This window comes from Gymnodraco acuticeps, unplaced genomic scaffold (genome assembly GCF_902827175.1).
Source record: "Gymnodraco acuticeps unplaced genomic scaffold, fGymAcu1.1, whole genome shotgun sequence".
NCBI lineage: Eukaryota > Metazoa > Chordata > Actinopteri > Perciformes > Bathydraconidae > Gymnodraco > Gymnodraco acuticeps.
Window position 1 is genome coordinate 1,621,852 of NW_022992216.1, and position 16,025 is coordinate 1,637,876.

At 46.0% G+C, this 16,025-nt stretch overlaps 1 protein-coding gene across 1 annotated transcript in view; it reads right to left on the reverse strand.

Annotated features, from left to right (window-relative positions):
- The window catches only part of hydin (HYDIN axonemal central pair apparatus protein), a 183,537-nt gene that overhangs the window by 67,924 nt on the left and 99,588 nt on the right, over window positions 1-16,025 (reverse strand). The window contains 17 exon segments of the mRNA XM_034205940.1: window positions 6,357-6,539; window positions 6,634-6,845; window positions 7,111-7,317; window positions 7,413-7,610; window positions 8,904-8,975; window positions 9,235-9,399; window positions 9,557-9,660; window positions 10,606-10,681; window positions 10,811-10,912; window positions 11,875-11,978; window positions 12,085-12,172; window positions 12,264-12,420; window positions 12,729-12,870; window positions 12,988-13,171; window positions 13,365-13,439; window positions 13,667-13,806; window positions 14,572-14,745. Of these exon segments, the coding sequence (XP_034061831.1) occupies window positions 6,357-6,539; window positions 6,634-6,845; window positions 7,111-7,317; window positions 7,413-7,610; window positions 8,904-8,975; window positions 9,235-9,399; window positions 9,557-9,660; window positions 10,606-10,681; window positions 10,811-10,912; window positions 11,875-11,978; window positions 12,085-12,172; window positions 12,264-12,420; window positions 12,729-12,870; window positions 12,988-13,171; window positions 13,365-13,439; window positions 13,667-13,806; window positions 14,572-14,745 (2,383 nt within the window).

The following is a 16,025-nucleotide window of genomic DNA, read 5'->3' on the forward strand; positions in this document are numbered from 1 at the left end:
TCGTCACGTGATCGTGCTACACCAATTGGGTAGCTGCATATTGTCAACAGAAGTGAAAGATGGCCGCCTCCATGGTTACGCTAAACCAGACCAAATGGATTCTAAACAGTGCTGTATGCTTGTTTTATGTCATGTTTTGTCATATGTCTTAATACATCACTAAGTCCGAGGTATTTGCGTTATATACGCGGTATTTGTGAGAGGTTTTACTATCTGGGAACAGAGTTGACCATCGAATCAACATTGGCTAGCAGCGTTTATCAGCCAACTCCAGCAACAACAACATTCCTGGACTACCATGTTCGCATCGCTAGGTTCATTCGCTGAGCTCGTGGATTATTCCATTAGACTGAGGACTTTTTGTCTGTTTGTCTGTTGTTATTGTTACCCTGTACACGTTAAATGCACTCTTAAAATAAACATGACTTGATTTCATACATAGCTGCGTCCAAGAAGAAGGTTAACTTGTTACGTTAAGTAATTTAGATCAATAAAATGCAGTACTTATACCAATGACCATTGATTCATTTATTTACTCATTCATCATATAATAATTTGATGAATTACATTATTATTATTATTATAGATATATATAGATTATTCTTATAGATATATATAATATTGTAGTGCCGTGAAAAGAGAGTCGGAGGCGGTGTATTAAGAATGGAGTTCCAATCTTTATTATCCATTACTTTCAGAGAGGTTAACACATGCACTGCTCTGCCTGATGAGCTAGCAGGAATGGCAGCTAAAGCTACAGGTGTTCCCCACTAAAGGGTCCGTGTGGCAACACAATAAGCAAGGTGAATTATGTCCAATAACGTGTCACCACACAAGCCCCCCCAGAATTCACACATAAACAAAATCAGCATGGCGGGGAGGAACGACACGCCGACCCCCACGACTCCTGAGCACGGGAGTCGTAAGAGTGACTCCCGCCTGTGCGGCCCCCGGAAGGGGAGGGACCGGAACAACAGGTCTTAAATCCGTGACAGGGGACGAGGCCGGGGGGCGGCCCCGTCGCGGAGGTCGAGCCAGCACCACAGGCTGGTCCAAGTCCAGGTGAGCAGCCTTCACCCGGTCCACCGAGACGTGCTCGGCCTTGCCACCCAGGTCGACCACCAGGTGCTTGTCCCCGTGCTCCAAGACCCGGAAAGGCCCATCATAAGGGGGCTGCAGGGGGCCTCTGTGCGCATCGTGCCGGATGAACACGTGCTCCGCCGAGCGGAGCTCTGCGGGAACCTGGGACACCTGAGTACCGTGCTGAGTAGTAGGGATCGGAACAAAGGCCTCAGCGGCGTCACGCAGGAAAGCCCGCTGGGCCGACGCCGACCAGGGAGCCGATGCATTTGGGAGGAAATCCCCCGGAACTCTCAGCGGCTGACCGTAGACCATCTCCGCTGTAGAACACTGCAGATCTTCCTTAGGTGCGGTCCTCAGGCCCAGCATCACCCAGGGCAGCTTGTCGACCCAGTTACCGTCCGTAAGGCCGGCCTTGAGGGCCGCCTTCATGGAGCGATGAAAGCGCTCGCAGAGACCGTTAGCCTGAGGGTGGTAAGCGGTAGTCCTGTGCAGCTTAACCCCCAAACCGCCTGCCACAGCGTTCCAGAGCTCGGATGTGAACTGAGAGCCCCTGTCTGAGGAAATGTCTGACGGGGTGCCAAAACGACACACCCACGTTGCAATGAAGGCCCGGGCAACGTCTGCGGCTGATGTCGAAACGAGCGGAACCGCCTCCGGCCAACGGGTCGTCCTGTCCACCATGGTGAGGAGGTAGGAAAACCCCTGAGAGGAAGGCAACGGACCAACCAGGTCAATGTTGACGTGATCAAACCTCCTCTCAGGCACCAGGAAACGCTCCAACGGGGCCTTCGTGTGGCGGTGCACCTTAGCGCGTTGACAAGCCACGCACTCCCTGGCCCAAGTCCTCACGTCCCTTTTCAGTCCTTGCCAAACGAACTTCGCCGCTACCAAACGGACCGAAGGTTTAACGCCGGGGTGTGACAGGCCGTGCACAGCCTCGAACACAGGACGCCTCCAGCTGGCAGGGACGACAGGCCGCGCCAGGCCCGTAGAGACGTCACACAGGAGAGTAATGCCCGCGTCGCCGAACACCACGTCCTCCAAGCGCAGCCCCGCGCTCTCCACCTTCAGGGCCTGGACGCCGGGATCTGTGACCTGGTCTGCCGCCATGCGAGTATAGTCCAGGCCCAACTGGACGGCACCGATGACGACCCTGGAGAGGCAATCAGCAACCAGGTTCGACTTGCCAGCCACGTGCTTAATGTCCGTAGTGAACTCCGATATGTAGGACAGCTGCCGCTGCTGACGTGCCGACCAAGGCTCCGCCACTTTTGACATGGCAAAGGTGAGCGGCTTGTGGTCGACAAACGCCGTAAATTCACGGCCTTCCAGCATGAAACGGAAGTGCCGCACGGCCAAATAAAGTCCGAGGAGCTCCCGGTCAAAGGCGCTGTATTTGCGTTCTCTAGGCGTCAGCTGGCGGCTGAAAAAGGCGAGCGGCTGCCAAGCGCCCTCCACCCACTGCTCGTGCACTGCGCCGACCGCGTAGTCTGACGCGTCCGTGGTGATGGAGATGGGAGCCGTAGATGATGGGTGTGCCAGCAAAGCCGCCTGAGCCAACGCGGTCTTGACCTCAGCAAAAGCACCGTCCGCCTCTGCTGTCCAGTCGATCTCCTGGACGGGGGTCTTGCCTTTCAACGCTTCATACAGCGGCCGCATGATGTGTGCGGCCTGGGCGATGAAACGGTGGTAGAAAGTCACCATCCCCAGAAACTCACGGAGCGACCGGGCTGTGAGCGGGCGAGGAAACGCCGCAACAGCCTCCACCTTCGCTGGCAGAGGTGTCGCACCGCCCTTGGTGACGCGGTGCCCCAGGAAATCGATGTCCGACACCCCGAACTGGCACTTTGCAGGATTGATGATTAATCCGTGTTCGTTGAGCCGTGTGAAAAGGGCTCGGAGGTGGGACAGGTGCTCCTGCACTGAAGCGCTGGCGACGAGTATGTCGTCGAGGTAAACAAACACAAACGGCAGGTCCCGCAGCACCGAATCCATCAGGCGCTGGAACGTCTGAGCGGCATTCTTGAGTCCAAAAGGCATCCGCAGGAACTCAAAAAGTCCAAAAGGCGTTATCACTGCTGTCTTGGGAATGTCCAGGGGGTGCATGGGCACCTGGTGGTATCCACGCACCAGGTCCACCTTGGAAAACACCCCCGTACCGGCCAGATGCGCCGAAAAGTCCTGAATGTGCGGCACCGGATAGCGGTCAGGCGTAGTGGCGTCGTTGAGTCGGCAGTAATCCCCGCACTGGCGGAACCCGCCGTTCGATTTGGGAACGACGTGCAGGGGGGAAGCCCAAGGACTGTCGGAGCGGCGGACAATGCCCAGGCGCTCCATGGTTGCGAACTCCGCCCTCGCTACAGCCAGCTTAGAAGGGTTCAACCGCCGGGCCCTGGCGTAGACAGGAGGCCCCCCGGTAGTGACGTGGTGTTCCACGCCATGCTTAGTGGTAAGCGCAGAGAAGGTGGGTAGCGACAGGTCTGGAAACTCGGCCAACAGTCTGAGAAACGTGTCTGCATCTGACAGCGAGCCTGACAGCCCGTCGTACGCTGCGCTGCCAAGTGTGCACACGAGGGAAGAAAACGTTAAGGCATCAACCAAACGCCTATTCTTAACGTCCACTAAGAGTCCATGAGCACACAAAAAATCCGCTCCGAGGAGGGGAAAAGAAATGTCCGCTGTCACAAAATCCCAGCTGAAACGCTGTCCTCCGATGCACAAACACATAGGCCTCACGCCGTACGTGCGAATGGGACTGCCGTTAGCCGTCGTCAATCGCGGTCCGTGCCCCCCCACGGGCGACGTCTTCACTCGACGCTGGAACTACGCTCCGTTGAGCGCCCGTGTCACACAGAAACAGGCTCCCCGAAACGCTGTCGCTGACGAAGAGGAGCCTGCACGTGCCGCCGACGCTCAGAGCCACTACTGAGCGCCGGCCCCTCCGTTTCCCGGGGGTTTGTAGCTGCACGGAGCGATGCATCTCTTCGCCCTTGTCCCGAAACGTGCGTGGTAAACGCACTCTCCGGCGTCTCCACGCCGGCTAGCCACAGCCGTGTCCGGCCTCCGCCACGCTTTCTTGACTGCCGGTGGGCCGCTGAGCGTCGCGGCTAACGTCTCTGCCCCGGGCTGTTGCGTAGCCAGGAAAAAACGATCCGCTTCCTCAGCCAAAGCACGGGGCTCCGTGACAGGCGTGTTGGCCAGCGCCGTCTGTACCCGGGGAGGCAAGTGACGCAGGAAAATCTCCGTGAATAAAATACGGGGATCTTCCCCCCCTAGCAGATTTAGCATTTTCTCCATTAGCTGGGATGGCTTGCTGTCTCCTAGGCCTTGAATGTCAAGTATCTGGCGGGCCCTCTCCTTAGCAGATAAGCTAAATGTCTTAAGGAGAAGGGCCTTAATCGCCTCATATTTGCCATGATGTGGGGGGGCTGCGATGAATCCCACCAACCTGGACGACGTGGAGCTCCCCCAAAATACTACCACATGGTAGTATTTTAGGTCCCCGTCACGGACCTGTCGGCAGGCGAAATGTGCCTCCACGTGTGCGAACCATGCCTCCGCGGTGTGCTCCCAGAATTCCGGCAGCTTTATGAAAACATCGCGCTCGGAAAAGTCAGGGTCACCAGTGTAGTGCCGTGAAAAGAGAGTCGGAGGCGGTGTATTAAGAATGGAGTTCCAATCTTTATTATCCATTACTTTCAGAGAGGTTAACACATGCACTGCTCTGCCTGATGAGCTAGCAGGAATGGCAGCTAAAGCTACAGGTGTTCCCCACTAAAGGGTCCGTGTGGCAACACAATAAGCAAGGTGAATTATGTCCAATAACGTGTCACCACAATATATTATTATTATTGTAATATGATAATATTGTATTTGTAACTTAAAAATCAATGCCACCGTTGTAAGCTTGTCCTGTACGTATTCCATCTTGTATTGGTAAAATAATCAACCTTTTCGTGCTTCACAGACGTAATATGCATGTAACAATGTTTGTATGTTGATAATTTTGACTTTTTGAGACTTTCTGGTGCGTTTTCCTCGTCCCCGCTACTCGATGAAACCATGGCGGTCGCCATTTTTTACAAATCTGTTTGTTGATACCGGTATATGCAGCTACCCAATTGGTGTAGCACGATCACGTGACGGACCGTGGCACTACTTTTGACCAAGATATTATTACGCTTTGAAGGGACTAGTTCAGCCAATAATTACGTGCCTAGAAGAATTGACAGGAATTTTAGCGACGAACTTTTTTTGGGTGGATAAGCATGACTCGTTCTTTTTTATGAACTAAAGATTGTGTAGTTCCACTTCTGTGGAGCGGGATGAAACGATAACAGGGTTCACCTTATGGCCTATGTGAGGATCCACAGTACTGCCTCCCTGTTTTCCCTGCGTGTCTGTCTCCCCGGCTGGCCGTTGCTGACCTACTTTTGGATTCCCACCTCTCCAGCTGCTGCTCATTTCACTGATTGCCACCACTCACCTGCACCTGTATAAAAGCCCGGTCATCACCTCCAGTCTTCGCCAGTTCGTCAGATATCCACTAAACGGCACCGGCTAAACTTAGCTCTTTAGTGAGACCCTTGTGAGTTATTTGCACCTGGCTAATTGTTTCTTTACCTGGTCAGATCACCCACCAACTCAACAGCCTGCCACGACCGTGTTTTCACCTCAGCTCCACACCTCTTGGCTTGCTTTCCCTGCTCCCTGGATTCTCCCTGGACTCCCCCTGGATTCCCCAGTCCACCTGTTCCCTTCCTCACCACCCCAACTCCAACATCTGTGCAATAAATGTCCCTGTCTCCTGTCTCAGTGTTTGCATTGTGGGTTCAGTCTAGTGAGCATAACACCTTGTTACATGGGGGCGGTATTTCCCAAGAAAAGAAATGCAGATCCAGATTATGTTTTACTTTTATTAAGATTGCGAGACAGAGCATTTGTGCTGCATTTATGTGGCGTACCAAAAAATGTGTTCCTGCCTGAGAAAATGCATGTGAACTCAAGCCAGAAATTATATTTTTTTGTAGGGGCTATTTTTTTTTCAAATCATGCCTAAAAGCCTACAAACAAACTGAAGTACAAAATAATCCCAACTGGTGAACAGCAGAGGAGCATGTCAACTCACCTCTGAATTCTGTTCTCGTGTTATGATTTATAATTAAATGTTTTTTTTGTGGTATCTATTTGTATCTGTAATAACCCCTCTTTTCTTTCCCTTCCCCTTTCTTTACCGTAATACTGCATTAAGTTATTAAACATTGCTGACTGACGTGTGGTCTTTGCAGATGGAGGGATAGGTACAAATCCCCGTGCAGAGGAGCTGGTAGAGTCTCTGGGTCCCCAGCAGCTCAAAGTTGAAGGTCTGTTTAAACGTCTCTGGGGATTCTGAGTAAAACCAAATCTTCAGAACCACCTCACTGTTGGCTGGTACAACCCAGCGAAAATTCGTCAGGCTACACACAAAAAAACACAAACAGTTAGTTAAAGAACAAACACAAAGTAAAGAAACAGAATGTGTTTTCATTCAGAGAGTCTGTGTGTATTTGCCTCTGGCTGCGTTTCAGCTCTAAGTTTCCTTGGTGTAGGTCTTGTTCGGTGCAGTCCAGTGAGCCGTGTGCAGATGTGCGAGAATTGACCGGGACCTTTGTTTTTGTCTTGGCTGAAGTTTGTCTCTTGATCTTTTGACTCTTTTTGTCCTTTGTTACTGCACTCTCCTTAGTGCTGCCTTTGCTGCGACCTTTGGAATATGTTGACTCTTCCTTTAAAGTGCACCAAAAAAAAAAATCCGAATATTTATATATGTTTTAACAATAGTTTGTACTTTTGATTTATTGACTGTTATGACTTTGCATCATAAACCTGTGTGACATTATAAAGATGATTGGTAGCTTGTAATTCACAGCACTATTTTTTTTTGTTGGTTCCTGACATAAAAGGATGTGTGTTTCGGACAAGATGGACACTTCCAAGTTGTTAAATTGTGCACTTTGTTTGTTTATTCATGTGGTGTATATGTACGGTTACCTTTAGAACTGATGCTTGTAAATCTTCCTCTGAGTCTTTCTTCTCCTCATCCTGTTCCTCCTGCCCTGAGGGAACCAGGAAGGTGAAACGGCTGCAGGTGACTTTACTCATAGATTGCTCTCTGCTTTTGGGAAAAGGAACCACAGAGAAAGTGGCGGGGGGAGGGATGGGTGGGCCGCTGGGTCCCAACCCCAGATCATCCAAAACCTAACCATTCAAAAGGAGAAATAAAACCATTAGGCAAAGTAATAAACTATTAAAAAGAAGCTGTAACTTATACTATAACAGAAAGAGAAAACTACCTGGACCAGCTGAGGCACGGTGCTGCCTTTGAGCAGCTCAGTGGCACTCGGAGAGTCTTTCCCCGTAACATTCAGCACGATGTGAGGGATGATTTCCTCTGGGTACACCTTGTCTGCTTCAGCTGGTGCAGCTATTTGACTTGGTATCGGAGACATAATCTTGCTGTGGGCCTTCTTGTTCTTCCTGCCAACAGGGGTCTGTGCAGACATGGGGGAAAGAGTGATCAGGTGTCCCGCAATTTGACATAATGTCCCACATTTGATTGATAGATGCCCCTCTACAACTTTTAACCAATGGGTCTGTAGAAAGGAAGAGAGAGGTTTATACGATAGACTTTATTGTCACCGTAAGTAAATTAGTTTTGGACTCATGTTTAGTTTTCCTTCTCTCCTGCTCTTTTCTCTTCTCCCTGTTTTTCTCTACAGCTAATCAGCAGCTGATCAGTACCTGCCTGGGCTCCTGAGACTGACGGCTGATTGGCTCCTCTCACCCTCTGCTGGCCCCTATCAGCCACCCCTGTATTTTGCTTTGTCCAATTATTAGTAGTTCAGATGGTGAGGGTTTTTGTTTGAGTTTTGGTTTCAGAGGATAGATTTAGAGATAGGCCTGGTTTTGTTATATTTATGTATTTTGTTTAGCAACATCTCCTTTGTCGTCGCCTCCTCCTCCTCCTCCTCCTCCTCCTCCTCCTCCTCCTCCTCCTCCTCCTCCTCCTCCTCCTCCTCCTCCTCCTCCTCCTCCTCACTTAAAGAGCATTTGTGGTCAGTATTCTTGGTTGTAAAAGGAATAAACATTTTGTTAACGTTTACGCTGACTCCCTCATGTATTGGTTGTTGTGTGTTACTGTCTCCAGGTCCCCTAGACCTTAGTGAGGACGTAACAGACTCTGTCCTGCAGTTCCGCATACATGTACATATACAAACATAATAAACATTAAAATACATACACATATCATCACTCATACACCGTTTGCACAAACAAATTACGCAGACACACCTACTGACAATGGTGACCTATTGCACAACCCTCATGGCCAACATTTAAAAGTATATTACATCACATGTGAGTGTTAAGAAGCTGGAATGAGTGCTTATTGCTGTTCAGCCTGCTCTTGGGAACCCTGAATCTTCTACCAGAAGGTAGGAGCTGGAATTCTGGGTTGTACGTTTTGTGCCTGTCTGATAATGGACTGCTCATATATGTTTTGGAGAGATGGATGTTTTTTTGACTTCCATAATTTTCAAAGCAGTCTGTACCAGGCGAACGATCTGTGACTTTGACTGCACTGTCAACATACCATACCAGGCAGTGATACCATACCTAATGATGCTCTCCAACACTGCATGATAAAACAGTAACATGAACTTCTGGTCGACTCCGAAAGCCCAGTCTACGCAAGAAATACAACTGCTGTTGAAGTCTAGAGCACAGACCTTCAACATGCACCCTCCAGCTGAGTGTACTATCTATATGGACAACAAGGTACTGACCTGAGCTATGGGTTCATGGTGGATAACCACCGGCCTAAGGTCGCCCACTGCCTTTGGGTCCCACACCATCTCCTTCACATTCAGCACAAGATGGTTAAAATCACAAGATTGCACAAATCTCTATTTCAGAGTGGTAAGCCGATGAACTGGAATCATTGTGAGTTTGCCAAAGAGCAAAAAAAAATGTCTGCAGTATTTGGAAATACAAAGAAAATCCTTATGCTTTTAGTCGAGCCCTTCTGATGCTAACTTCTGGGTCAACATACACAAATATGTCTGTATTGAAGCATACTGTAATAGACTAAACTAAACCGACAGTCAGCCAACTCACATGTTTCTCTGCTGCGATGTCCTCTGACGACAGTGGGGCTTCTTCAGTGGGGAGCGGGAGCAGCAACAAGCTCTGGGCTCGGTCCCAGTGCTGCAGGATGTGCTCCACCTGCTCCTGGATCTTCTCATACGCACTGAACTGAGACTGCAGCTCATCCTCTACAGACTGGATAGGGAGGATAGAAGAACTAGCAAGGGTATTTCTAAAGATTAAACAGCATTTACAAATATTTAGGGCATTTTCTTTAAGTATAAGATCTAAATACTTCTTCCAGTTCTGCCCATTATTTCTGTGATTATCTTAAAGAAAGTAATAAACTCACTGTATCTCCCTTTGGCTTGTCCACAGGTTTAGGACTCTCTGCTTGTAATCGCTTGGCTTCTTCTGTTTTCTTAGGTGAAGGATCAGCCTCTTTGCTTTGATGCACTAGTATTAGGAAAGAGGATCAATTATAATACATAGATATGATAACACGCAATACTTAGTTATTATGATCTTGGCTATAAGTGGAATGGGCTATATGTTGTGAACAATCTTAATTAGAATACATTCCTAAACTACGTGTGTTATTTTGTGTATCTATCTGGATGCCCTTATTGCTGTACGGAAGCAGTTATCACTCATTATTACGCAGCTTGGTTGAATACTTGACATTCAGAGGTTTGTTATTTCTTTATAGCACACTTTTATAAAGCTGCTTTGAATTTAGGACGATGTGCAGCCATATCAATCCGCAGAAAGAAGTCCGATCAGTTTAACATCAGATAACACCATGAAACACTTTTCTAAATTCCTTGATGACTAAACTGTCCCCAGTAAAAACACGGAATAGGAAAGAGGTTAAAAGAGATAGAAAGCTGGATAACAGAGAAATCAGAAGAAGAGGATATACAGGAAGTAGATATTAAAGGGAACAAGGTTTGGGCAAACTTAGTGATTAAAGACTTAAAGCAAAAAAATAATGTGAATACAAATCCTAGATCACTGCTGCCGTCATTTTGAGTTATGTTCCTGCCGCCGCAGATCTAGCCGTTGCTTTGCAGTTGAAAGGACTATTTTTCCTTAGCGGAAGCAATACGATTATTTCCCCAATAATTGTTTTAATGTAATTTTTTGACATCAATATTGTGAGTCAATTTGGCAGTTTTTGTATTTTGTAAATAGCTGTGTAATAAGCAGGATACTGTTTCAGCGAGGCTGGACATTGATGATAAAAGATATCCCCAACTTATGGTTATTAATTAGTTAGACAACAGGATATCAGGAGTCAATCTTGTGTTTAGAGAGCTTTCGTGTTTGTTTATAAAAGTGTAAGCCTTGTAAGTAAGCTGTGAGCTTAAACTATTCTGGATTCCTTATATTTGCTGGCACCTTCATTTAGTTGAGGTTGCTCTTTTTCATCCACCAGCATCTCTTTAGACATCAGAGGAACATCCATCAGGGTCGACTGGAGAAAAAAATGGAATAGAATATTGGAATATTAACCGATTAGCAAACAGTGTATGTGATTGTGTGGAATCTGGTTGAGACGTACGTACAGTATACAGTTAAATCACTGAAGGTGGTGTATACTGACCTCCTTTCCACCAGGCACTTTATTATCTCGCTCTCCCACCTTTTTATTTTTCTTCAACTCTTTTTCTTCTTTCAGCCTCTTCATCTCTGCAGTGTCCGCACTCTGAGATCCAATCACAAACATACAGTAGGCCTACTTAATATTAAATGTCATTAGACTATAAATACAGATATCAGAGAGATAACAAATTACATTTTCAAGGTAAGCCTCCCAGCTCTTATTATCCTGTACTGAACAGATAACCTAAAATTAGGGATGGGTATCGTTAAGGTTTAAACGGTACTACTACTTTTATCGATAACGCTTATCGATCCGGTCTTTTAACGGTACTCTTATCGGTTCTTTTGAACAAAAAAAAAGGTAAATTAACTAAACAAATTAACTGTAAAAAACAAACAAAAAACAAGTATTTACTGCAAAAATACAGTGGTACAGAGCAACACAGGTGGGGCAGACAGGTACGCTGCAACGGTTCTTCTGGAGGAAGATTGAGGTATACAATAAACATAACATACCTGACGTGGAAACGTTACTCGTGGATGGGGCTATAGAGCCACTAGAAAGACAGTCGGAAACGGTTCATTTCTCCGTCTGAATGTGGTGCACTTACATGCTAAACTCTTATTGCACCTTTGGCAACGAGCATTGTCCACATCGAGACACGTAACATTTAACCACACCTCGGAGCGCTTTCTCTCCGCCATCTCCGCCGTGTGTGTGTGTTGCTGCATGTAGCAGACACACACAGACAGGAGAGAGAGATCTCTCGTCTGGATTGGAAAGATCGAAAATGCATCATAGATGCATTTTGTAGTCTTATTGCATATTACAAACGGAGTTGGCAACACTAAAACTGCAATATAATATTTATGTAGCAATAATACATATGACATATCTTTTTTAAATGTCTCCAGTACCGATAAAAAGACCGATAATGTCGGAGCTTAACGGTACCACAGTCTTTAATAATTCCGCCACGGGCCCCTTTAATACCGGGGCTCGGTACCCATCCCTAGCTAGAATAGGATACAGTGTGGGTTGAATTTACTGAGAAGGAAACCTACCTTTTCTCTGTCCATCTTGTCTGCGGGTTGGGGAGACTCTGTATTTAATGCTTTGGTTTCTTCTGTCTGCTTTTGTAAATCATTCGCCTCTTTGCTTTGATACACTGTAGTAGAGAAAAGGACCATATTTCAGCGATACCAGATTGCAGATATTGAACAATGAAAGTATCTAGCATTAAACAAAAAGGGATTCTGTGCAGTGGCTTTCACCTTCATTTAGATGATCTCTTGCATCAACCAGGGATTCTTTTGAGTTGTTACTGGGAGACATTGTGTTCCCATTCAACCCATCTGTTGACTGGAGAGGAAATAAAACAAATAATTCAAGCAATCAGCGACTGGTATTTGATATTCTGTGAGGAGTGATTATATTGAATATGTATACAGACCTGCTTTCCTTCCAGCAGGCTCTTCTTCCTCGACGTTTCTTTAACATCCTTCTTTCCACCCTTTTTGCTCTTCTTCTTTAACTCTTCGTCTCTCAACCTTTTCATCTCCTCCTGTTGCCTCTGTTCTTCCTCCTCCTTCAGTATATGATCCAGCTCCCTTACACACAGGCACAAAAAGACACGTTTATGGTATGATTATGACTATTTAGTAAAAGCTGCGTCTAAAACGGGTCCTTAACAGTTAAATAATTGTGAGCTAGACTCTAGAGGGGGCATGGAAACTGGAGGAGATTCTTAAGATGAAGGAATGAGTCTTGAGATCTTGTTTCCTGCAATATTTCAAAACTTCATGAAAATATCATATTGCTTTTTGTCGAGGGGGCCCGTGCCATGACATTTTCCAGCTCTGATTACTTAAATACGTCATGACTGCACCAGTCTATGTGTTGGGCTGTCTTCCAGTACCTGACTTTCTGCTGTCTGTGGTTCTCTGTGTGGTGCCGGACAATTTGCTCCTTGTCTTCCTCTGGCAGAGCATCATACTCCTCCTCATCCAGCTCCTGCAGCCACTGCTCCTTCCTGTCAGATGTCTCTTTCTGCAGAGCCTCTGAAGGACACACACAGACACTTCCACATATATTCTATATTGCCACAAACCGTTCTAAATAGAACATAATTACACAATAACTCTGTTCTCTGCAAAATAATTTGGGACTTTTCTTACCCTCAGTTTCTCTCTGTGCTCTCTCCCGTGCCTGCAGGGCAGTGTAGGAGTCTGTCAGGTTGACTGCGTAGATGTGTTTGCGGTTATTGAGAGCCTTCAGAACAGCCTGCAGCGTGTTGGCTGCTGACTGAGTGTATACAGACTCCAGACCGTCCATTACGATGCCACGGTGACAGTCGCTCAGCTGTTATCACCACAGCAGGCCCAGCAGCAACGACAATGAGAAGAAAAAGAGAACAAACATGAGATTACACAAGGCAAATACAAATAAAACCCTGCCTGTTTTAGGTATAACACACAATACATATATGTTCAGAAATAGCTGTGAGCTATTTTGTATGTGTTTATGTATCATGTTTTAAAAACAGTCAACTTACCTGAAATCTTTCTGCAAGGATATCAACCAGTAGCTGTTCAGGCAGGAGATTGCAGAGTGTGGTCACATCTCCCCCCTGAAGCAAAACCACACCAAATATTTCATTGAATTAAATTTAAACAAAGTATTTAGAATGGTATACAGTATAATACTTTTGTACCTGAACTTAAAATAGCTTAGTTTAATTCCCTCAATTTACAGAGGAAAACATTTTCACACTTATTTTTAAAATGACCAAACCAGGACTACATCAGTTAAAGGTAACATAAGTAACACTAGAACAAAGCATTTAAGAAAATGTACCAGACAAAGGGCAAAGTGGGTGTTTTCAGTCTCCTGAGGAGCGTTGGAGTCATTTTGACTGCAGCTGTCCTCGCTGTTTTCCACAGTATCAAGTGAAGCTGGAGCTGACTGTGGATCTGGGACAGAGGCTAGAAGATGTGCTGCAGACAGAAGCAAAGGCAGATGTAAATATTTAGTTTCACTGTTATTTGGCAATCTAGACAGAAGGCTATGCTCTTCTGCAGAAGTGTCCTGTGTGACTATAAAGGATTTGTAATGATTACAAGCACAATGCTGATAAGTGCATGCACGTCTTTTACTGTTGATCTTGAGCCATCATGTGAAGCGCTTTGTGATTCAATGCTTTGTTTAAGGACATTGGCAGTCTGGAAACATTGGCTGCCATCACAAGCCACTTATCTATAATAGGAATAATTAATAACTACATTTGTAGATCTTGTACATAAAATGCAGCTCAACATTGTGAGCTGCATTTTGCTCTTCCAAGCAGTTTATAAAGATGTGGGGGCCTTTTTTTGACTATGCAAACAAAAATGCATTCCCGTAAATCGTGTACTTAGATCCCATTTTCTTGTTTACATTTGTTATTAATTTATTTGTATTTAGACGTAAAGGGTGATGTTTTTATGTTTTTAATGTGAAGTATGACAAAGCTGACTGTTTCTGTTATTTTCTCCAAAGCGCTTATCATTGCTGTCAATGAACAGAGTTCATATAAACAAAAAAACTAACAAAGAAATAGATATATAACTAAATAAAAACAAACAGCAGCTACAAGTGTTTTACATTGTAATCTTGAAATACCTGCCTGAACTAACTCGAGACTACTGCAATTTCATAAAACAAATACATAATGATAAAAAAGGCATTGGTTTTTCACTGCCTGCACAATCTACTCTTCTTACCAGCCTCCTCTGCCTTCTTCTCAGCATACTCTTCAACAGCTTGATCGTGGAGTCGTCTTGCGGTCAGGCTAACAGGAGAGGTGCCGTTCAGGAGCATCGCTGTCACCACGGCATCAACACTCAGGCTCGCCCCTCCGTAGTGACGGGCCAGAGCAGCCACTGTGCTGCCCCGACCTGAAGAAGGGAAACGGGACACACACACATCACTTTAAATATAAGATGTACAGAGCATAGACAGCACGGTGTATATGGCAAATATTTGTGTTTATTGAGTATGGTGAATAATGATTTGCTTTTCTAAGATGACACAACCTACCTGCAAAGCTGTAACACTTAAAGGTGGGGTAGGTAAGTTTCAGAAACCGGCTCGAGATACACTTTTTGTTATATTCCATGGAATGCTCTTAACATCCCGATAGCAATGAATATCTTAAGTGCTTTGACAAAAAATCCATAAAAAAAATGTCATCTGTGGAAGCCGTAGTACTGTAAAAAGTACAACCATTGCCGCCCTGCCTGTCAGCCTTCCATCTCGTGCACGCACAAATGTATCTCGTGCCCTCATTGGGCGTGCCGTCATTGGGCGTGCATTGCAGCAGTACTTCAATGACTCGCCAGCAACAGGCGGCCACTTTCACCAGTCTGCTGACGTCATGTGCGCGTTCATGTGTGTTGGAGGAGGTGCTCTGTAAGGAAGTCTGAAGGAAGGGGCGGATTCTTTTCGGCTGTGTACTTTCAAATTTTAGTGCACTCGAGCCGGTTTCTGAAACTTACCTACCCCACCTTTCCCTCTGTCGTGTATTGTGCCATTTGGTAAAGTGAGGGTAACGATAGACCCCCACTAAATTAAACAACTTCTCCATATTTGCGGTAGACTGATATTAACGGGAGCTAAGGTAGTTCCTTGTCACATGACAAGCGGTACTAGCTGCTGTGTTCCAAAAGCTGGAATAGTTTTAACTTTGGGTTCCGCTGTCGCTGCCAGAAAAATAGCCGCTTGGGAGCGACGGCGTCTCTCTCGCATTTAAACGCACCTTCTGCGCATTGACATTGAACAATAGGAATAATGAGCACGCCCCTTAAAATATGTAACTAAAGTATGCAGATTCTGCTTATTAGGTGTCATTTTACCTGATTTGCATTACAGTGCCTACCATTGGCGGTTCTAGAGTGGGGCAAACAGGGGCCAGTGCCCCTGTAACACTTGAAGCTTGGATCGTCTGTGGCCCCCCTCTGAATGTCTATGAACATTTCACCATTTGCAATAGTGTTTCAGCAAAGACTGTGCTTTAACTTGAGCCAAAGTTAACATCATTTTCAGTTTTTTACAATGTAATTTAATAATATTTTAACTAAGTAACTGACCAAACAAACAAATACAAATTATAGTATTTTATGTTGTTTGCACAGTGACTTTAAACTGAACTAAAATGTGTTAAAATCCCTAAAATTGG